We start from the raw sequence: 22,500 nt of genomic DNA, 5'->3' as shown, positions 1-22,500 counted from the left end.
GGGAGCAGGTGTTTGAATCAAAGCATTGTTGGCGTGTATATGTAACCGCTGCTACACCACTATAGTTCACCAGTGTAATTACTGCATCTGTTCTGTGTTGGAGAGAGAGATAGATAGATAGATAGACAGATAACAGGCTGATTTTCACCCACTCAAGGTCAGAGTGGACAGTAAGCCCACTCGTGGTAAAGTGCAGTGGTAGGCACATCACCGCCCCCTGGAGGTGAGAAGACGGAATGGGGTACAGGCGCTGGAAACAGCAGGTGGGACCGGATCCCCGTCCCTTTGAACCCGAAGACAGGAGCACTGCTTCCCAAAACCACGCAGGCGCTCAGCTGCTCATCAGTGTTGCTAAAGGGAGGATGCATTTCTCCAGCCAAAGTCACCGCTGCTGTCCGGGCTGCAGCGTGAGCGGCGCATTACTCCGGGGCGCGATGCGCACTAACCCCGTTTTGGCTCCTGCGAGGTGCAGAAGAGTGTTTTGTTTTGACGGTGCTTTCCAGCAGCCCCAAATGCGACTCCACGGGCAACTCGATCACACTCGGGAAGTCTGCGGCTTTCCATCTGTGACTGAGACACAAAGCGAGCATGCGTCGCTGGGTCCTGCCCGGCCGGTTTTAATGCTCCTGTTGTGAGTGTCTGTGGGAAGCCAATGTAATTAATAGGACGGGAGATCAGAGCTTTCATGTGCAGTCGGGGGGCTGCTGGTTATCTCATATATATTCGTGTCATATAGTCCTTCACCACGCAAATCTGCATCGCTGCTAGCTGTGCCTTGCCTCGGGGTTTACACGCAGTATTGCACTGCCAAGCCACTCCAATAAACCGGCTAGAGAAGCAGATCTGTGCGTGTGCTCTCTCGCTCCAGCGTGGTCCTCATGCAAACCGAGTCAACATTGCGAGCTCTTCTGAGTTATTAACCTGGTGCAGGCGCGGTCACAAGACACTCTCACCTGCAAAATAAGTACATGCATTAACACCATTTACTGCAGGTTTAATGCACGCATTTTAACCCTAATTAAAAGCAGACACAATGGCGAGCGAAGTGTAACTTTTAGCAGAAGCCGGGGTGCTCATAAGCCTGGCATTATTAAACTGACTGCCCCGAAGCCTTGCACAGGTCCTCGCTGGTCTGCCTGGACTGATCCCCGCGGCACCGCATCCCACAGCCCGACCTTCCTCTGAGGCAGGCGGTCCAGGAGCCGCGGAGCTGCAGAGACCCTTACCCACCCGAGCCGCTGTGGAGCGGTACGTTTTTTTTTTTTTTAATCCTTGTTTTCTGTTTTTGTCATCCAGTCCAGCAGGTGGCACTGAGAGCCTCGCCGGACTGAACCGCTCGGCGGCGGCGGCGACTCCACCATCACCCCTCCACGAAGGAGGAGCGTCGCGGCGGGGTTGAAAGGGTGCGGACATGGCGGCGGCCTTGTCGGACGAGCCGGTTGATAACGACGATTATTATTCGCTGCTGAACGTCAGGAGAGAGGTGAGAGCCGCGGCGTGGCAGGGCGCACGGCTCGGGTCCGACCCGGCGCGCCCACGAGTGTTTCCACGCGTTTCCACGCCGGGTAAACGCGGTGACCCGAGTATCATTCAGGCAGCGCTCAGGGGCGAGCCTCTGCCTGCACCGCTATCGATACAGCATTAACAACGAAACACTGTCTACTGCCGTCATTAACCTGGCCGAGCTCTCGCTGCTGTAACCAGCAAGACTGCATAGCGCTGACACTGACACACTGCACACTACACACTGCACACTACACACTGCACACACACACACTGCACTGCACACTACACACTGCACACACACCACACACTGCACACACTGCACACTAACACCACACACTGCACACTGACACTAACACACACACACTACACACTGCACACACTGCACACTGACACTACACACTGCACACTGACACTAACACACACTACACACTGCACACTACACACACGCACACTGTACACTACACACTGCACTGCACACACGCACACACACACGCACACGCTGTGTTTCGATATCTAATTTGGTTAAATAAGTAAATTAGTAAACAAATAAATATATGCATGCTAATTAGCTTGTGGATGCCGTGGCAAATAAATATCGGTTTAATTAAAATCTGACGAGCCTGTAAATACAGTGCCTGTATTATTCAGCTCATGCGGTGACTGGCAGGTGAGAGAGACAGTGAGTGTGAGATAGCGTGTGTGTGTGAGAGAGAGTGAGTGAGATAGCGTGTGTGTGAGAGAGTGTGTGGGTGTGTGAGTGAGTGAGAGAGACTGTGTGTGTGTGTGTCTTTGTGTGGTGGTGTGGTCACACTGAGATAGCAGTCAGTGTCTGAGGGTGTCCACACACAGTAGTGAGTGTGTGTGAGACAAGTGGGTGGTTGTGTCAGAGAGTGTCACTCACACACCCACACACACTCTCTGAGACCCACACACAGTGTGTGCTCCACTCGGTGTGTGTGTGTGTGAGAGAGAGTGTGTGTGTGTGGGTGTGTGTGAGAGAGTGTGTGAGAGAGTGAGTGTGTGGGTGTGTGTGAGAGAGTGTGGGTGTGTGTGAGAGAGAGTGTGTGTGTGAGAGTGTGTGTGGGTGTGTGTGTGAGAGAGAGTGAGTGTGTGTTATGGCTGTCACCTGGTTTAATTCTCCCGTAGTAATTGAAAATATCTTTGTGTTTTTAATCTCCTGGGTGATCGTAATAAAATAAAACACATTGAAAATGCCCTCCTCATGTTCACATCAGAAGCTAATGCTCTCTGAAGCGTTTATTCATTCTCAGGGGTTAGAGAAAGCGCTGGGCTGCAGTGCGGAAGGCAGTGGGTTTGAGGAGCTCAGTGGTTAGAGAAAGCGCTGGGCTGCAGTGTGGAAGGCAGTGGGTTTGAGTAGCTCAGTGGTTAGAGAAAGCGCTGGGCTGCAGTGTGGAAGGCAGTGGGTTTGAGTAGCTCAGTGGTTAGATAAAGAAAGCGCTGGGCTGCAGTGTGGAAGGCAGTGGGTTTGAGGAGCTCAGTGGTTTAAAGAAAGCGCTGGGCTGCAGTGTGGAAGGCAGTGGGTTTGAGGAGCTCAGTGGTTAGAGAAAGCGCTGGGCTGCAGTGTGGAAGGCAGTGGGTTTGAGGAGCTCAGTGGTTAGAGAAAGCGCTGGGCTGCAGTGTGGAAGGCAGTGGGTTTGAGTGGCTCAGTGGTTAGATAAAGAAAGCGCTGGGCTGCAGTGTGGAAGGCAGTGGGTTTGAGGAGCTCAGTGGTTAGAGAAAGCGCTGGGCTGCAGTGTGGAAGGCAGTGGGTTTGAGGAGCTCAGTGGTTAGAGAAAGCGCTGGGCTGCAGTGTGGAAGGCAGTGGGTTTGAGTGGCTCAGTGGTTAGAGAAAGCGCTGGGCTGCAGTGTGGAAGGCAGTGGGTTTGAGGAGCTCAGTGGTTAGAGAAAGCGCTGGGCTGCAGTGTGGAAGGCAGTGGGTTTGAGTAGCTCAGTGGTTAGAGAAAGCGCTGGGCTGCAGTGTGGAAGGCAGTGGGTTTGAGGAGCTCAGTGGTTAGAGAAAGCGCTGGGCTGCAGTGTGGAAGGCAGTGGGTTTGAGTAGCTCAGTGGTTAGAGAAAGCGCTGGGCTGCAGTGTGGAAGGCAGTGGGTTTGAGTAGCTCAGTGGTTAGAGAAAGTGCTGGGCTGCAGTGTGGAAGGCAGTGGGTTTGAGGAGCTCAGTGGTTAGAGAGAAAGCGCGCTGGGCTGCAGTGTGGAAGGCAGTGGGTTAGAGAAAGCGCTGGGCTGCAGTGTGGAAGGCAGTGGGTTTGAGTGGCTCAGTGGTTAGAGAAAGCGCTGGGCTGCAGTGTGGAAGGCAGTGGGTTTGAGGAGCTCAGTGGTTAGATAGAGAAAGCGCTGGGCTGCAGTGTGGAAGGCAGTGGGTTTGAGTAGCTCAGTGGTTAGAGAAAGCGCTGGGCTGCAGTGTGGAAGGCAGTGGGTTTGAGTAGCTCAGTGGTTAGAGAAAGCGCTGGGCTGCAGTGTGGAAGGCAGTGGGTTTGAGTAGCTCAGTGGTTAGAGAAAGCGCTGGGCTGCAGTGTGGAAGGCAGTGGGTTTGAGTAGCTCAGTGGTTAGATAGAGAAAGCGCTGGGCTGCAGTGTGGAAGGCAGTGGGTTTGAGGAGCTCAGTGGTTAGAGAAAGCGCTGGGCTGCAGTGTGGAAGGCAGTGGGTTTGAGTAGCTCAGTGGTTAGAGAAAGCGCTGGGCTGCAGTGTGGAAGGCAGTGGGTTTGAGTAGCTCAGTGGTTAGAGAAAGCGCTGGGCTGCAGTGTGGAAGGCAGTGGGTTTGAGTAGCTCAGTGGTTAGAGAAAGCGCTGGGCTGCAGTGTGGAAGGCAGTGGGTTTGAGTAGCTCAGTGGTTAGAGAAAGTGCTGGGCTGCAGTGTGGAAGGCAGTGGGTTTGAGTAGCTCAGTGGTTAGAGAAAGCGCTGGGCTGCAGTGTGGAAGGCAGTGGGTTTGAGTAGCTCAGTGGTTAGAGAAAGCGCTGGGCTGCAGTGTGGAAGGCAGTGGGTTTGAGTAGCTCAGTGGTTAGAGAAAGCGCTGGGCTGCAGTGTGGAAGGCAGTGGGTTTGAGTGGCTCAGTGGTTAGAGAAAGCGCTGGGCTGCAGTGTGGAAGGCAGTGGGTTTGAGGAGCTCAGTGGTTAGAGAAAGCGCTGGGCTGCAGTGTGGAAGGCAGTGGGGTTTGAGGAGCTCAGTGGTTAGAGAAAGCGCTGGGCTGCAGTGTGGAAGGCAGTGGGTTTGAGGAGCTCAGTGGTTAGAGAGAAAGCGCTGGGCTGCAGTGTGGAAGGCAGTGGGTTTGAGTGGCTCAGTGGTTAGAGAAAGCGCTGGGCTGCAGTGTGGAAGGCAGTGGGTTTGAGTGGCTCAGTGGTTAGAGAAAGCGCTGGGCTGCAGTGTGGAAGGCAGTGGGTTTGAGTGGCTCAGTGGTTAGAGAGCTGGGCTGCAGTGTGGAAGGCAGTGGGTTTGAGTGGCTCAGTGGTTAGAGAGCTGGGCTGCAGTGTGTTTAAGTGGCTCAGTTTTCTAGTTCTTGTTCTCTCCCCCCCCCCCCCCCCCCCTCAGGCCACCCATGATGAGCTGAAGGCTTCGTACCGGAGGCTGTGTGTGCTGTACCACCCTGACAAGCACCGGGACCCAGAGCTGAAGAGCCAGGCAGAACTGCTGTTTAACCTGGTGCACCAGGCTTACACCGGTGAGACCTGAGCTGCACCCCCCTAAAAACAACAACACAGAGCCCAGTCTAACGCTTTACAAACCAGCCCTGCACCCCCCCTAAAACAACAACACAGAGCCCAGTCTAATGCTTTACAAACCAGCCCTGCACCCCCCTAAAAACAACAACACAGAGCCCAATCTAACGCTTTACAAACCAGCCCTGCACCCCCCAAAAAACAACAACACAGAGCCCAATCTAACGCTTTACAAACCAGCCCTGCACCCCCCAAAAAACAACAACACAGAGCCCAGTCTAACGCTTTACAAACCAGCCCTGCACCCCCCCTAAAAACAACAACACAGAGCCCAGTCTAACGCTTTACAAACCAGCCCTGCACCCCCCCAAAAAACAACAACACAGAGCCCAATCTAACGCTTTACAAACCAGCCCTGCACCCCCCTAAAAACAACAACACAGAACCCAGTCTAACGCTTTACAAACCAGCCCTGCACCCCCCAAAAAACAACAACACAGAGCCCAGTCTAACGCTTTACAAACCAGCCCTGCACCCCCCCTAAAAACAACAACACAGAGCCCAGTCTAACGCTTTACAAACCAGCCCTGCACCCCCCTAAAAACAACAACACAGAGCCCAATCTAACGCTTTACAAACCAGCCCTGCACCCCCCAAAAAACAACAACACAGAGCCCAATCTAACGCTTTACAAACCAGCCCTGCACCCCCCAAAAAACAACAACACAGAGCCCAGTCTAACGCTTTACAAACCAGCCCTGCACCCCCCAAAAAACAACAACACAGAGCCCAGTCTAACGCTTTACAAACCAGCCCTGCACCCCCCTAAAAACAACAACACAGAGCCCAGTCTAACGCTTTACAAACCAGCCCTGCACCCCCCTAAAAACAACAACACAGAGCCCAGTCTAACGCTTTACAAACCAGCCCTGCACCCCCCTAAAAACAACAACACAGAGCCCAGTCTAACGCTTTACAAACCAGCCCTGCACCCCCCCTAAAAACAACAACACAGAGCCCAGTCTAACGCTTTACAAACCAGCCCTGCACCCCCCAAAAAACAACAACACAGAGCCCAGTCTAACGCTTTACAAACCACCCCTGCACCCCCCCTAAAAACAACAACACAGAGCCCAGTCTAACGCTTTACAAACCAGCCCTGCACCCCCCCTAAAAAACAACAACACAGAGCCCAGTCTAACGCTTTACAAACCAGCCCTGCACCCCCCCAAAAAACAACAACACAGAGCCCAGTCTAATGCTTTACAAACCAGCCCTGCACCCCCCCTAAAACAACAACACAGAGCCCAGTCTAACGCTTTACAAACCAGCCCTGCACCCCCCTAAAAACAACAACACAGAGCCCAGTCTAACGCTTTACAAACCAGCCCTGCACCCCCCTAAAAACAACAACACAGAGCCCAGTCTAACGCTTTACAAACCAGCCCTGCACCCCCCTAAAAACAACAACACAGAGCCCAGTCTAACGCTTTACAAACCAGCCCTGCACCCCCCTAAAAACAACAACACAGAGCCCAGTCTAACGCTTTACAAACCAGCCCTGCACCCCCCCTAAAAACAACAACACAGAGCCCAGTCTAACGCTTTACAAACCAGCCCTGCACCCCCCCTAAAAACAACAACACAGAGCCCAGTCTAACGCTTTACAAACCAGCCCTGCACCCCCCCTAAAAACAACAACACAGAGCCCAGTCTAACGCTTTACAAACCAGCCCTGCACCCCCCTAAAAACAACAACACAGAGCCCAGTCTAACGCTTTACAAACCAGCCCTGCACCCCCCTAAAAACAACAACACAGAGCCCAGTCTAACGCTTTACAAACCAGCCCTGCACCCCCCTAAAAACAACAACACAGAGCCCAATCTAACGCTTTACAAACCAGCCCTGCACCCCCCTAAAAACAACAACACAGAGCCCAGTCTAACGCTTTACAAACCAGCCCTGCACCCCCCCTAAAAACAACAACACAGAGCCCAGTCTAACGCTTTACAAACCAGCCCTGCACCCCCCTAAAAACAACAACACAGAGCCCAATCTAACGCTTTACAAACCAGCCCTGCACCCCCCCTAAAAACAACAACACAGAGCCCAATCTAACACTTTACAAACCAGCCCTGCACCCCCCAAAAAACAACAACACAGAGCCCAATCTAACACTTTACAAACCAGCCCTGCACCCCCCAAAAAACAACAACACAGAGCCCAATCTAACACTTTACAAACCAGCCCTGCACCCCCCAAAAAACAACAACACAGAGCCCAGTCTAACGCTTTACAAACCAGCCCTGCACCCCCCAAAAAACAACAACACAGAGCCCAATCTAACGCTTTACAAACCAGCCCTGCACCCCCCCTAAAAACAACAACACAGAGCCCAGTCTAACGCTTTACAAACCAGCCCTGCACCCCCCAAAAAACAACAACACAGAGCCCAATCTAACACTTTACAAACCAGCCCTGCACCCCCCAAAAAACAACAACACAGAGCCCAATCTAACACTTTACAAACCAGCCCTGCACCCCCCTAAAAACAACAACACAGAGCCCAATCTAACGCTTTACAAACCAGCCCTGCACCCCCCTAAAAACAACAACACAGAACCCAGTCTAACGCTTTACAGGCCAGCCCTGCACCCCCCCTAAAAACAACAACACAGAACCCAGTCTAACGCTTTACAAAACCCAGTCTAACGCTTTACAAACCAGCCCTGCACCCCCCCTAAAAACAACAACACAGAGCTCAGTCTAACGCTTTACAGGCGAGGGGCCTCTCTGTCCACCAGGCTCGTTTACGAGTGAGGAAGCAGCTGCTGGGTTTGTGACGGTCGCTGCTTTTCTTAGACTCTGTGGAGAGCAGCGATCCACACAGACCCAAGCAGCTGTTTCTTCACTCTGAACGGTAAATGGACTCCAGCGACCCTCCCCTGTGGAGAGAGCTTGCTCCCAGTAATGGAATAATAATAATAATAATAATAATAATAATAGTCTGCTCTGGTAGCACCCCCCTGCAGATGATGGTGCTGTGGACTGCTCTCACAGGTCTTGTCTTGTGTGGGAGGGAGTCTCACCTCGCTGCCTTGTGTATCTGCAGTGCTCAGCGACCCCCAGTCCAGGGCTATCTATGACATCTATGGCAAGAGAGGGCTGGAGGTGGAGGGGTGGGAGGTAAGTGGCAAGAAGAAATCAGACTCCCATTGCAGGGCAACGTGAGCCAGCCCAGGATTCACACCCTGGCAGTGTGGTAATAATAATAATAATAATAATAATAATAATAACACTCCCGTTTGTCTTGAGAAAGAGGATGTTTGTGCCGGTGATCAGGAACGCTGCTGAGCGATAGAACAGGTGTTAGAATTTATTATACTGGAGACTGGGTTTCTAGGGTTGACTTTATCTTCAAAACAACTTGAGGGAAAATAAATTTACCATGTGTTACAATAAAACAGGGAAGGCAATAAGACTCCTGTTGCACAGCAGTTTCACCCAGTCCCCATGTTTTACTTCGTGCTTCATCAGCCCCAGTGTGTCAGGAATGGATCAGACTGCTCCGCGACGGGACTGTCGTTCCCATCCCTGGCCTGCGTTGCTGGTTGATCAGTCTCTGTAGCTGAGCTGAGGTTGTGATGGTGATGATGGTGGTGGTGGTGTGTTTGCAGGTGGTGGAGAGGAAGAGGACCCCAGTGGAGATCCGGGAGGAGTTTGAGCGTCTGCAGAGGGAGAGAGACGAGAGGAGACTGCAGCACAGGACCAACCCCAAGGTATCGGGGAGGGGAGGGGGGCGAGGGGGGCGGGTTTCATTTCAAAAGGTTTGCTCTCTTGAATGGAGATGTGTAGAAGCCTTCCTCTTCACTGTGTTTCACTCCCCACCCCTTGCTCCCTGCCCTCCCCAGGGTACGATCAGCGTGGGCGTGGATGCCACAGACCTGTTCGATCGCTACGACGAGGACTATGAAGAGATTCCAGGGGGCGGATTCCCACACATTGAAATTAACAGGATGCACATCTCCCAGTCCATAGAGGTACTGCAGAGAGCACACACACACACACACATCTCCCAGTCCATAGAGGTACTGCAGAGAGCACACACACACACATCTCCCAGTCCATAGAGGTACTGCAGAGAGCACACACACACACATCTCCCAGTCCATAGGGGTACTGCAGAGACACACACACACACATCTCCCAGTCCATAGAGGTACTGCAGAGAGCACACACACACACATCTCCCAGTCCATAGAGGTACTGCAGAGACACACACACACACACACATCTCCCAGTCCATAGAGGTACTGCAGAGACACACACACACACATCTCCCAGTCCATAGAGGTACTGCAGAGAGCACACACACACACATCTCCCAGTCCATAGAGGTACTGCAGAGAGCACACACACACACATCTCCCAGTCCATAGAGGTACTGCAGAGAGCACACACACACACACATCTCCCAGTCCATAGAGGTACTGCAGAGAGCACACACACACACACATCTCCCAGTCCATAGAGGTACTGCAGAGAGCACACACACACATCTCCCAGTCCATAGAGGTACTGCAGAGAGCACACACACACACATCTCCCAGTCCATAGAGGTACTGCAGAGAGCACACACACACACACACATCTCCCAGTCCATAGAGGTACTGCAGAGACACACACACACACATCTCCCAGTCCATAGAGGTACTGCAGAGAGCACACACACACACATCTCCCAGTCCATAGAGGTACTGCAGAGACACACACACACACATCTCCCAGTCCATAGGGGTACTGCAGAGAGCACACACACACACATCTCCCAGTCCATAGAGGTACTGCAGAGAGCACACACACACATCTCCCAGTCCATAGAGGTACTGCAGAGAGCACACACACACACATCTCCCAGTCCATAGAGGTACTGCAGAGACACACACACACACACATCTCCCAGTCCATAGAGGTACTGCAGAGAGCACACACACACACATCTCCCAGTCCATAGAGGTACTGCAGAGAGCACACACACACACATCTCCCAGTCCATAGAGGTACTGCAGAGAGCACACACACACACACATCTCCCAGTCCATAGAGGTACTGCAGAGAGCACACACACACACATCTCCCAGTCCATAGAGGTACTGCAGAGAGCACACACACACACATCTCCCAGTCCATAGAGGTACTGCAGAGAGCACACACACACACATCTCCCAGTCCATAGAGGTACTGCAGAGACACACACACACACACATCTCCCAGTCCATAGAGGTACTGCAGAGAGCACACACACACACATCTCCCAGTCCATAGAGGTACTGCAGAGAGCACACACATCTCCCAGTCCATAGAGGTACTGCAGAGACACACACACACACACATCTCCCAGTCCATAGAGGTACTGCAGAGAGCACACACACACACATCTCCCAGTCCATAGAGGTACTGCAGAGAGCACACACACACACACATCTCCCAGTCCATAGAGGTACTGCAGAGAGCACACACACACATGCACTCACACAGCACAGCAAAGGGATCATCCTGTCAACTTCACACTTCCATTAAATTCTGATGGACTGGATACTAATGTTTGTTTGTTTGTTTGTTTGTTCATTCCTCTGTTTCTCTCCGCTAGGCTCCGCTCACCACCACAGACACGGCCATCCTCTCAGGATCCCTGACCACTCAGAATGGGAACGGGGGCGGGACCATCAACGTGGCGATCAGGAGGGTCACTTCCACCAAGGGCTGGGGAGAGGTACGCAGAGAGAGAGGGTGCAGCTCCTGTGTGTTGATGGCAGTGTTGTTTTGGGGAGGGGGGGTGGTGCAGCTCCTGTGTGTTGATGGCAGTGTTGTTTTGGGGAGGGAGGGGGTGCAGCTCCTGTGTGTTGATGGCAGTGTTGTTTTGGGGAGGGGGGGGTGCAGCTCCTGTGTGTTGATGGCAGTGTTGTTTTGGGGAGGGGGGGGGTGCAGCTCCTGTGTGTTGATGGCAGTGTTGTTTTGGGGAGGGGGGGTGGTGCAGCTCCTGTGTGTTGATGGCAGTGTTGTTTTGGGGAGGGGGGGGTGCAGCTCCTGTGTGTTGATGGCAGTGTTGTTTTGGGGAGGGAGGGGGTGCAGCTCCTGTGTGTTGATGGCAGTGTTGTTTTGGGGAGGGGGGGGGGTGCAGCTCCTGTGTGTTGATGGCAGTGTTGTTTTGGGGAGGGGGGGGTGGTGCAGCTCCTGTGTGTTGATGGCAGTGTTGTTTTGGGGAGGGAGGGGGTGCAGCTCCTGTGTGTTGATGGCAGTGTTGTTTTGGGGAGGGGGGGTGGTGCAGCTCCTGTGTGTTGATGGCAGTGTTGTTTTGGGGAGGGGGGGGGGGTGCAGCTCCTGTGTGTTGATGGCAGTGTTGTTTTGGGGAGGGAGGGGGGGGTGCAGCTCCTGTGTGTTGATGGCAGTGTTGTTTTGGGGAGGGGGGGGGTGCAGCTCCTGTGTGTTGATGGCAGTGTTGTTTTGGGGAGGGAGGGGGTGCAGCTCCTGTGTGTTGATGGCAGTGTTGTTTTGGGGAGGGAGGGGGTGCAGCTCCTGTGTGTTGATGGCAGTGTTGTTTTGGGGAGGGAGGGGGTGCAGCTCCTGTGTGTTGATGGCAGTGTTGTTTTGGGGGGGGGGGGTGCAGCTCCTGTGTGTTGATGGCAGTGTTGTTTTGGGGAGGGAGGGGGGGGTGCAGCTCCTGTGTGTTGATGGCAGTGTTGTTTTGGGGAGGGGGGGGGGGGTGCAGCTCCTGTGTGTTGATGGCAGTGTTGTTTTGGGGAGGGAGGGGGTGCAGCTCCTGTGTGTTGATGGCAGTGTTGTTTTGGGGAGGGGGGGTGGTGCAGCTCCTGTGTGTTGATGGCAGTGTTGTTTTGGGGAGGGGGGGGGGGTGCAGCTCCTGTGTGTTGATGGCAGTGTTGTTTTGGGGAGGGGGGGGGGTGCAGCTCCTGTGTGTTGATGGCAGTGTTGTTTTGGGGAGGGGGGGGGTGCAGCTCCTGTGTGTTGATGGCAGTGTTGTTTTGGGGAGGGGGGGTGGTGCAGCTCCTGTGTGTTGATGGCAGTGTTGTTTTGGGGAGGGGGGGTGGTGCAGCTCCTGTGTGTTGATGGCAGTGTTGTTTTGGGGAGGGGGGGGGGTGCAGCTCCTGTGTGTTGATGGCAGTGTTGTTTTGGGGAGGGGGGGGTGGTGCAGCTCCTGTGTGTTGATGGCAGTGTTGTTTTGGGGAGGGAGGGGGGGGTGCAGCTCCTGTGTGTTGATGGCAGTGTTGTTTTGGGGAGGGGGGGGTGGTGCAGCTCCTGTGTGTTGATGGCAGTGTTGTTTTGGGGAGGGAGGGGGTGCAGCTCCTGTGTGTTGATGGCAGTGTTGTTTTGGGGAGGGAGGGGGTGGTGCAGCTCCTGTGTGTTGATGGCAGTGTTGTTTTGGGGAGGGAGGGGGGGGTGCAGCTCCTGTGTGTTGATGGCAGTGTTGTTTTGGGGAGGGAGGGGGTGCAGCTCCTGTGTGTTGATGGCAGTGTTGTTTTGGGGAGGGGGGGGGGGTGCAGCTCCTGTGTGTTGATGGCAGTGTTGTTTTGGGGAGGGGGGGGGGGTGCAGCTCCTGTGTGTTGATGGCAGTGTTGTTTTGGGGAGGGGGGGTGGTGCAGCTCCTGTGTGTTGATGGCAGTGTTGTTTTGGGGAGGGGGGGGGGTGCAGCTCCTGTGTGTTGATGGCAGTGTTGTTTTGGGGAGGGAGGGGGTGCAGCTCCTGTGTGTTGATGGCAGTGTTGTTTTGGGGAGGGAGGGGGTGCAGCTCCTGTGTGTTGATGGCAGTGTTGTTTTGGGGAGGGAGGGGGGGGTGCAGCTCCTGTGTGTTGATGGCAGTGTTGTTTTGGGGAGGGAGGGGGTGCAGCTCCTGTGTGTTGATGGCAGTGTTGTTTTGGGGAGGGAGGGGGTGCAGCTCCTGTGTGTTGATGGCAGTGTTGTTTTGGGGGGGGGGGGGGGTGCAGCTCCTGTGTGTTGATGGCAGTGTTGTTTTGGGGAGGGGGGGTGGTGCAGCTCCTGTGTGTTGATGGCAGTGTTGTTTTGGGGAGGGGGGGGGGTGCAGCTCCTGTGTGTTGATGGCAGTGTTGTTTTGGGGAGGGAGGGGGGGGTGCAGCTCCTGTGTGTTGATGGCAGTGTTGTTTTGGGGAGGGGGGGGGGTGCAGCTCCTGTGTGTTGATGGCAGTGTTGTTTTGGGGAGGGGGGGTGGTGCAGCTCCTGTGTGTTGATGGCAGTGTTTGTTTTTCTCTTTCTTGCTGAGCAGCTGGAGCTGGGCGCGGGGGACACGCACGGGCCCCTCTTCGGCATGAAGATATTCCGGAACCTCACGCCTCGCTGGTCAGTACCCGTCCTGCACATTGCCCTGCTGAGCGGCTCCGCGGTGTGAAGGGCTGCCTTGTAAAGGAGCTGCGCTGTGTGGTGACAGTGACGGCTGGAAGCTGCCAGTCACTGTCGTTGGGTTTCAGCATCCTGTTCTCCTGAGATTCATAACCAGCCCTGTTAGGATTAACAGACGTGTATCAGGGGTCCAGAGAGCCCAACTGAGCAGCACATCACACTATTCAAATCCAGGAGCTGAAAAAGAGCAAAGGAGCCACACTGTATAATTGCTGTCTAATTGCTTCGTACACTGGTACCTTCCTGTACACTCTCTCACAGTGTTAAACATGTAGCATATGTGTGATAATGTCATCGCTGCGGTCTTCTGTAATAATGTAACGCCCTCGATGAAAGAGATGACCCTGGAGTTCCACTATCCCCTTCAATTCTAACCCCCCCCCCCCCCCTCTCCCTCCCCCTCTCTCTGTCTCCAGTTTCCTGACGACTCATTGCGCGCTGCAGGTCTCTTCCCGCGGTGTTCGGCCCGGCCTCACCACCGTCCTGGCACGACACCTCGACAAGAACACCATGGGGTACTTGCAGTGGCGCTGGGGCACCCAGTCTGCCATGAACACCAGCATCGTGAGGGACACCAAGAGCAGCCACCTCACCTTCGCACTGCAGGTGGAGAGGGGAGAGACTCCCGTTGCATAGCAGTTTCATCCATTCCTGGTTTCACTAGGAGTTTAATAAGGCACACCTGAGCTTGGTAGCCAGACACACTGGGGCTGATCAAGCGGCTAGTAAAACCTGGACTGGGGGGGGACACTGCTAGTAAAACCTGGACTGGGGGACACTGCTAGTAAAACCTGGACTGGGGGACACTGCTAGTAAAACCTGGACTGGGAGGGACACTGCTAGTAAAACCTGGACTGGGAGGGACACTGCTAGTAAAACCTGGACTGGGAGGGACACTGCTAGTAAAACCTGGACTGGGAGGGACACTGCTAGTAAAACCTGGACTGGGGAGGGACACTGCTAGTAAAACCTGGACTGGGGAGGGACACTGCTAGTAAAACCTGGACTGGGAGGGACACTGCTAGTAAAACCTGGACTGGGGAGGGACACTGCTAGTAAAACCTGGACTGGGAGGGACACTGCTAGTAAAACCTGGACTGGGAGGGACACTGCTAGTAAAACCTGGACTGGGGGGGGGACACTGCTAGTAAAACCTGGACTGGGAGGGACACTGCTAGTAAAACCTGGACTGGGAGGGACACTGCTAGTAAAACCTGGACTGGGAGGGACACTGCTAGTAAAACCTGGACTGGGAGGGACACTGCTAGTAAAACCTGGACTGGGAGGGACACTGCTAGTAAAACCTGGACTGGGAGGGACACTGCTAGTAAAACCTGGACTGGGAGGGACACTGCTAGTAAAACCTGGACTGGGAGGGACACTGCTAGTAAAACCTGGACTGGGAGGGACACTGCTAGTAAAACCTGGACTGGGAGGGACACTGCTAGTAAAACCTGGACTGGGAGGGACACTGCTAGTAAAACCTGGACTGGGAGGGACACTGCTAGTAAAACCTGGACTGGGAGGGACACTGCTAGTAAAACCTGGACTGGGAGGGACACTGCTAGTAAAACCTGGACTGGGAGGGACACTGCTAGTAAAACCTGGGACTGGGAGGGACACTGCTAGTAAAACCTGGACTGGGGAGGGACACTGCTAGTAAAACCTGGACTGGGGGGGACACTGCTAGTAAAACCTGGACTGGGGGGGGGACACTGCTAGTAAAACCTGGACTGGGAGGGACACTGCTAGTAAAACCTGGACTGGGAGGGACACTGCTAGTAAAACCTGGACTGGGGAGGGACACTGCTAGTAAAACCTGGACTGGGGGGGGGACACTGCTAGTAAAACCTGGACTGGGGGGGGGACACTGCTAGTAAAACCTGGACTGGGGGACACTGCTAGTAAAACCTGGACTGGGGGACACTGCTTTCCATCACTGCACTAATATGGCTCATGTGTCCACAGCTCGGGATCCCTCACTGCTTCATGATGCTCAGCTACCAGTACAAGTTCCAGGACGAGGATCAGACTAAAGTCAAGGGCTCCCTGAAGTAAGTGCCCCAGCTAAACCAACACAAAACACAGTGAAAGAAGAGAAGAGACGCCCGTCACACGACACGGTGACGGCTTGCAACAGACAGCAGCACTGAGAGGATGCAGCCGGCTCCCATGTCTGTGATGGTTGATCCTGTGGTATTCACTAACGCAGTGCTGTGTGTGTGTGTGATGTCTGTCTGTCTGTCTGTGTGTGTTGCAGGGCTGGATTCTTCGGTACTGTCCTGGAGTACGGTGTGGAGCGGAAGATCAGTCGGCACAGTGTTCTGGGGGCCACAGTCAGTGTTGGGGTACCCCAGGGGGTCTCCCTCAAAATCAAGTACGTGCTCTCTCTCTCTCTCTCTCTCTCTCTCTCTCTCTCTCTCTGCAGGTTGAACACAGTCAGTCCTAATTCAGTGTAGCTGTGTCTCCTGTCTCTCTCTCTGCAGGTTGAACACAGTCAGTCCTAATTCAGTGTAGCTGTGTCTCCTCTCTCTCTCTCTGCAGGTTGAACACAGTCAGTCCTAATTCAGTGTAGCTGTGTCTCCTGTCTCTCTCTCTGCAGGTTGAACAGTCAGTCCTAATTCAGTGTAGCTGTGTCTCCTCTCTCTCTCTCTGCAGGTTGAACAGAGTCTCTCTCTCTGCAGTGTAGCTGTGTCTCCTCTCTCTCTCTCTGCAGGTTGAACACAGTCAGTCCTAATTCAGTGTAGCTGTGTCTCCTCTCTCTCTCTCTGCAGGTTGAACAGTCAGTCCTAATTCAGTGTAGCTGTGTCTCCTCTCTCTCTCTCTGCAGGTTGAACAGTCAGTCCTAATTCAGTGTAGCTGTGTCTCCTCTCTCTCTCTCTGCAGGTTGAACAGAGTCAGTCCTAATTCAGTGTAGCTGTGTCTCCTCTCTCTCTCTCTCTCTCTCTGCAGGTTGAACAGAGCCAGTCAGACGTACTTCTTTCCGATGCACCTGACAGATCAGCTCCTCCCCAGCGCTGTGTTCTATGCCACTGTGGGGCCTCTGGTTTTCTTCCTGGCGATGCAGAGGCTGGTTATCCAGCCCTACCTGAGTGCGCAGAAGGAGCAGTAAGGACTTGCCTCTTTTTTTTTTTTTTTTTTTTTTTTAATACCTGTTTTGTAGGTGTTTGTGTTTCCGTGGTGACTGAGCCTGTGTCTCTGCGCAGGGAGCTGGAGAAGCAGAGAGAGAGCTCATCCTCCGACATCGCCCGGAAGAAACAGGAGGCAGAGGCAGCCGTGAGTGTCCGTCTGTCTGTCTAGCGATCTGTCTATATGTGTGTGTGTCTGTCTCTCTATCTATCTAGCGATCTGTCTGTATCTATCTGTCTATGTGTGTGTGTGTCTGTATCTATTTTGCTAGAAATCTATCTGTATATGTAGCTGTATATCTGTCTCTGTCTGTATATGTAGCTGTCTGTCTATCTGTCTGCATTTGTAGCTCTGTCTATCTGTATATGTAGCTGTATATCTGTTTCTATCTATCTGTATATGTAGCTGTCTGTCTGTATTTGTAGCTGTATATCTGTAGATAGTACATATACAGTCGACAGTAATAGTAGATAGTACAGTGTCCCTATCTATCTATCTGTCTGTCTGTATTTGTAGCTGTATATCTGTTTCTATCTATCTGTATATGTAGCTGTCTGTCTATCTATCTATCTGTCTATCTGTATATGTAGCTGTCTATCTATCTATCTGTATATGTAACTGTCTGTCTCTGTCTGTCTGTCTGTATATGTAGCTGTCTGTCCATCCCTGAAGGTGTTTGTTTGTTTCCCTGGCAGGTGCGGCTGATGCAGGAGTCTGTGCGCCGGGTCATCGAGTGTGAGGAGTCCAGGATGGGTAAGAGACACAAACACACTGTGGGAGCAAATAAGAGCCAGCAGATAACCTGACAGCAAGACACTGAGAGTCCTTTAACCTAAAGCAGGATTTCAGTACAAATACACCAGTGTGCTGCACAACACCTCTCAGGATTTCAATACAGATACACCAGTGTGCTGCACAACACCTCTCAGGATTTCAATACAGATACACCAGTGTGCTGCACAACACCTCTCAGGATTTCAATACAAATACACCAGTGTGCTGCACAACACCTCTCAGGATTTCAATACAGATACACCAGTGTGCTGCACAACACCTCTCAGGATTTCAATACAGATACACCAGTGTGCTGCACAACACCTCTCAGGATTTCAATACAAATACACCAGTGTGCTGCACAACACCTCTCAGGATTTCAATACAGATACACCAGTGTGCTGCACAACACCTCTCAGGATTTCAATACAAATACACCAGTGTGCTGCACAACACCTCTCAGGATTTCAATACAAATACACCAGTGTGCTGCAACAACACCTCTCAGGATTTCAGTACAAATACACCAGTGTGCTGCACAACACCTCTCAGGATTTCAGTACAAATACACCAGTGTGCTGCACAACACCTCTCAGGATTTCAATACAAATACACCAGTGTGCTGCACAACACCTCTCAGGATTTCAATACAGATACACCAGTGTGCTGCACAACACCTCTCAGGATTTCAATACAAATACACCAGTGTGCTGCACAACACCTCTCAGGATTTCAATACAAATACACCAGTGTGCTGCACAACACCTCTCAGGATTTCAATACAGATACACCAGTGTGCTGCACAACACCTCTCAGGATTTCAATACAAATACACCAGTGTGCTGCACAACACCTCTCAGGATTTCAATACAGATACACCAGTGTGCTGCACAACACCTCTCAGGATTTCAATACAGATACACCAGTGTGCTGCACAACACCTCTCAGGATTTCAATACAAATACACCAGTGTGCTGCACAACACCTCTCAGGATTTCAATACAGATACACCAGTGTGCTGCACAACACCTCTCAGGATTTCAATACAAATACACCAGTGTGCTGCACAACACCTCTCAGGATTTCAATACAAATACACCAGTGTGCTGCACAACACCTCTCAGGATTTCAATACAGATACACCAGTGTGCTGCACAACACCTCTCAGGATTTCAATACAGATACACCAGTGTGCTGCACAACACCTCTCAGGATTTCAATACAAATACACCAGTGTGCTGCAGGAACACCTCTCAGGATTTCAATACAAATACACCAGTGTGCTGCACAACACCTCTCAGGATTTCAATACAAATACACCAGTGTGCTGCACAACACCTCTCAGGATTTCAATACAAATACACCAGTGTGCTGCAGGAACACCTCTCAGGATTTCAATACAGATACACCAGTGTGCTGCACAACACCTCTCAGGATTTCAATACAAATACACCAGTGTGCTGCACAACACCTCTCAGGATTTCAATACAGATACACCAGTGTGCTGCACAACACCTCTCAGGATTTCAATACAGATACACCAGTGTGCTGCACAACACCTCTCAGGATTTCAATACAGATACACCAGTGTGCTGCACAACACCTCTCAGGATTTCAATACAAATACACCAGTGTGCTGCACAACACCTCTCAGGATTTCAATACAAATACACCAGTGTGCTGCACAACACCTCTCAGGATTTCAATACAAATACACCAGTGTGCTGCACAACACCTCTCAGGATTTCAATACAGATACACCAGTGTGCTGCACAACACCTCTCAGGATTTCAGTACAAATACACCAGTGTGCTGCACAACACCTCTCAGGATTTCAATACAAATACACCAGTGTGCTGCAGGAACACCTCTCAGGATTTCAATACAAATACACCAGTGTGCTGCACAACACCTCTCAGGATTTCAATACAGATACACCAGTGTGCTGCACAACACCTCTCAGGATTTCAATACAGATACACCAGTGTGCTGCACAACACCTCTCAGGATTTCAATACAGATACACCAGTGTGCTGCACAACACCTCTCAGGATTTCAATACAAATACACCAGTGTGCTGCACAACACCTCTCAGGATTTCAATACAAATACACCAGTGTGCTGCACAACACCTCTCAGGATTTCAATACAAATACACCAGTGTGCTGCACAACACCTCTCAGGATTTCAATACAGATACACCAGTGTGCTGCACAACACCTCTCAGGATTTCAATACAGATACACCAGTGTGCTGCAGGAACACCTCTCAGGATTTCAATACAGATACACCAGTGTGCTGCAGGAACACCTCTCAGGATTTCAATACAGATACACCAGTGTGCTGCACAACACCTCTCAGGATTTCAATACAGATACACCAGTGTGCTGCACAACACCTCTCAGGATTTCAATACAGATACACCAGTGTGCTGCACAACACCTCTCAGGATTTCAATACAAATACACCAGTGTGCTGCACAACACCTCTCAGGATTTCAATACAGATACACCAGTGTGCTGCACAACACCTCTCAGGATTTCAATACAAATACACCAGTGTGCTGCACAACACCTCTCAGGATTTCAATACAGATACACCAGTGTGCTGCACAACACCTCTCAGGATTTCAATACAGATACACCAGTGTGCTGCACAACACCTCTCAGGATTTCAATACAAATACACCAGTGTGCTGCACAACACCTCTCAGGATTTCAATACAGATACACCAGTGTGCTGCACAACACCTCTCAGGATTTCAATACAGATACACCAGTGTGCTGCACAACACCTCTCAGGATTTCAATACAGATACACCAGTGTGCTGCACAACACCTCTCAGGATTTCAATACAAATACACCAGTGTGCTGCACAACACCTCTCAGGATTTCAATACAGATACACCAGTGTGCTGCACAACACCTCTCAGGATTTCAATACAAATACACCAGTGTGCTGCACAACACCTCTCAGGATTTCAATACAAATACACCAGTGTGCTGCACAACACCTCTCAGGATTTCAATACAAATACACCAGTGTGCTGCACAACACCTCTCAGGATTTCAATACAAATACACCAGTGTGCTGCACAACACCTCTCAGGATTTCAATACAAATACACCAGTGTGCTGCACAACACCTCTCAGGATTTCAATACAGATACACCAGTGTGCTGCACAACACCTCTCAGGATTTCAATACAAATACACCAGTGTGCTGCACAACACCTCTCAGGATTTCAATACAAATACACCAGTGTGCTGCACAACACCTCTCAGGATTTCAATACAGATACACCAGTGTGCTGCACAACACCTCTCAGGATTTCAATACAGATACACCAGTGTGCTGCACAACACCTCTCAGGATTTCAATACAGATACACCAGTGTGCTGCAGGAACACCTCTCAGGATTTCAATACAGATACACCAGTGTGCTGCACAACACCTCTCAGGATTTCAATACAGATACACCAGTGTGCTGCACAACACCTCTCAGGATTTCAATACAGATACACCAGTGTGCTGCAGGAACACCTCTCAGGATTTCAATACAGATACACCAGTGTGCTGCACAACACCTCTCAGGATTTCAATACAAATACACCAGTGTGCTGCACAACACCTCTCAGGATTTCAATACAGATACACCAGTGTGCTGCACAACACCTCTCAGGATTTCAATACAGATACACCAGTGTGCTGCACAACACCTCTCAGGATTTCAATACAGATACACCAGTGTGCTGCACAACACCTCTCAGGATTTCAATACAAATACACCAGCGTGCTGCACAACACCTCTCAGGATTTCAATACAGATACACCAGTGTGCTGCACAACACCTCTCAGGATTTCAATACAAATACACCAGTGTGCTGCACAACACCTCTCAGGATTTCAATACAGATACACCAGTGTGCTGCACAACACCTCTCAGGATTTCAATACAAATACACCAGTGTGCTGCAGGAACACCTCTCAGGATTTCAATACAGATACACCAGTGTGCTGCACAACACCTCTCAGGATTTCAATACAGATACACCAGTGTGCTGCACAACACCTCTCAGGATTTCAATACAGATACACCAGTGTGCTGCACAACACCTCTCAGGATTTCAATACAAATACACCAGCGTGCTGCACAACACCTCTCAGGATTTAAATACAGATACACCAGTGTGCTGCACAAAACCTCTCAGGATTTCAATACAAATACACCAGCGTGCTGCACAACACCTCTCAGGATTTCAATACAGATACACCAGTGTGCTGCACAAAACCTCTCAGGATTTCAATACAAATACACCAGCGTGCTGCACAACACCTCTCAGGATTTAAATACAGATACACCAGTGTGCTGCACAACACCTCTCAGGATTTCAATACAGATACACCAGTGTGCTGCAGGAACACCTCTCAGGATTTCAACACGAAGCCTCCTCTCAGTGTTTTATTCGGTTCTGGTTTCTCTCCAGGGCTCCTCTCAGTGTTTGATTTGGTTCTGGTTTCTCTCCAGGGCTCCTCTCAGTGTTTGATTTGGTTCTGGTTTCTCTCCAGGGCTCCTCTCAGTGTTTGATTTGGTTCTGGTTTCTCTCCAGGGCTCCTCTCAGTGTTTGATTTGGTTCTGGTTTCTCTCCAGGGCTCCTCTCAGTGTTTGATTTGGTTCTGGTTTCTCTCCAGGGCTCCTCTCAACGTTTGATTTGGTTCTGGTTTCTCTCCAGGGCTCCTCTCAGTGTTTGATTTGGTTCTGGTTTCTCCACAGGGCTCATCATCCTGAATGCTTGGTATGGGAAGTTTGTGACGGACACCAGCAGGAAGCAGGAGAAGGCGAAGGTGATCGATGTGACCGTGCCACTGCAGTGCCTGGTGAAGGACTCCAAACTCATCCTCACAGAGGCGTCCAAGGCAAGAGAAACTTCATGAGGGCTTCAACAGCAAACGCTGCCCCAACAAGTCTCTCTCGGTGTCTTCAGTGTGAA

The 22,500-nt window shown here is 51.5% G+C and overlaps 1 protein-coding gene across 1 annotated transcript in view; it reads left to right on the top strand.

Moving 5' to 3' along the window:
- Positions 1-1,335: 1,335 nt before the first annotated feature.
- Positions 1,336-22,500, top strand: part of LOC121329023 (dnaJ homolog subfamily C member 11) — an 83,160-nt gene continuing 61,995 nt past the window's right edge. The window contains exons 1-14 of the mRNA XM_041274223.1: positions 1,336-1,483; positions 5,048-5,177; positions 8,289-8,362; positions 8,854-8,955; positions 9,088-9,216; positions 10,827-10,949; positions 13,472-13,545; positions 14,022-14,211; positions 15,574-15,659; positions 15,866-15,982; positions 16,558-16,713; positions 16,812-16,881; positions 17,430-17,487; positions 22,284-22,426. Coding sequence (XP_041130157.1) covers positions 1,412-1,483; positions 5,048-5,177; positions 8,289-8,362; positions 8,854-8,955; positions 9,088-9,216; positions 10,827-10,949; positions 13,472-13,545; positions 14,022-14,211; positions 15,574-15,659; positions 15,866-15,982; positions 16,558-16,713; positions 16,812-16,881; positions 17,430-17,487; positions 22,284-22,426 — 1,524 coding nt within the window. The 5' untranslated portion in view covers positions 1,336-1,411. The remainder of the gene's footprint in view (positions 1,484-5,047; positions 5,178-8,288; positions 8,363-8,853; positions 8,956-9,087; positions 9,217-10,826; positions 10,950-13,471; positions 13,546-14,021; positions 14,212-15,573; positions 15,660-15,865; positions 15,983-16,557; positions 16,714-16,811; positions 16,882-17,429; positions 17,488-22,283; positions 22,427-22,500) is intronic.

Source organism: Polyodon spathula, chromosome 16, assembly GCF_017654505.1.
Source record: "Polyodon spathula isolate WHYD16114869_AA chromosome 16, ASM1765450v1, whole genome shotgun sequence".
NCBI classification, from domain to species: Eukaryota; Metazoa; Chordata; class Actinopteri; order Acipenseriformes; family Polyodontidae; genus Polyodon; species Polyodon spathula.
The sequence above is the reverse complement of the archived record's forward strand: the minus strand, read 5'-3'. Positions and strand labels throughout refer to the sequence as shown.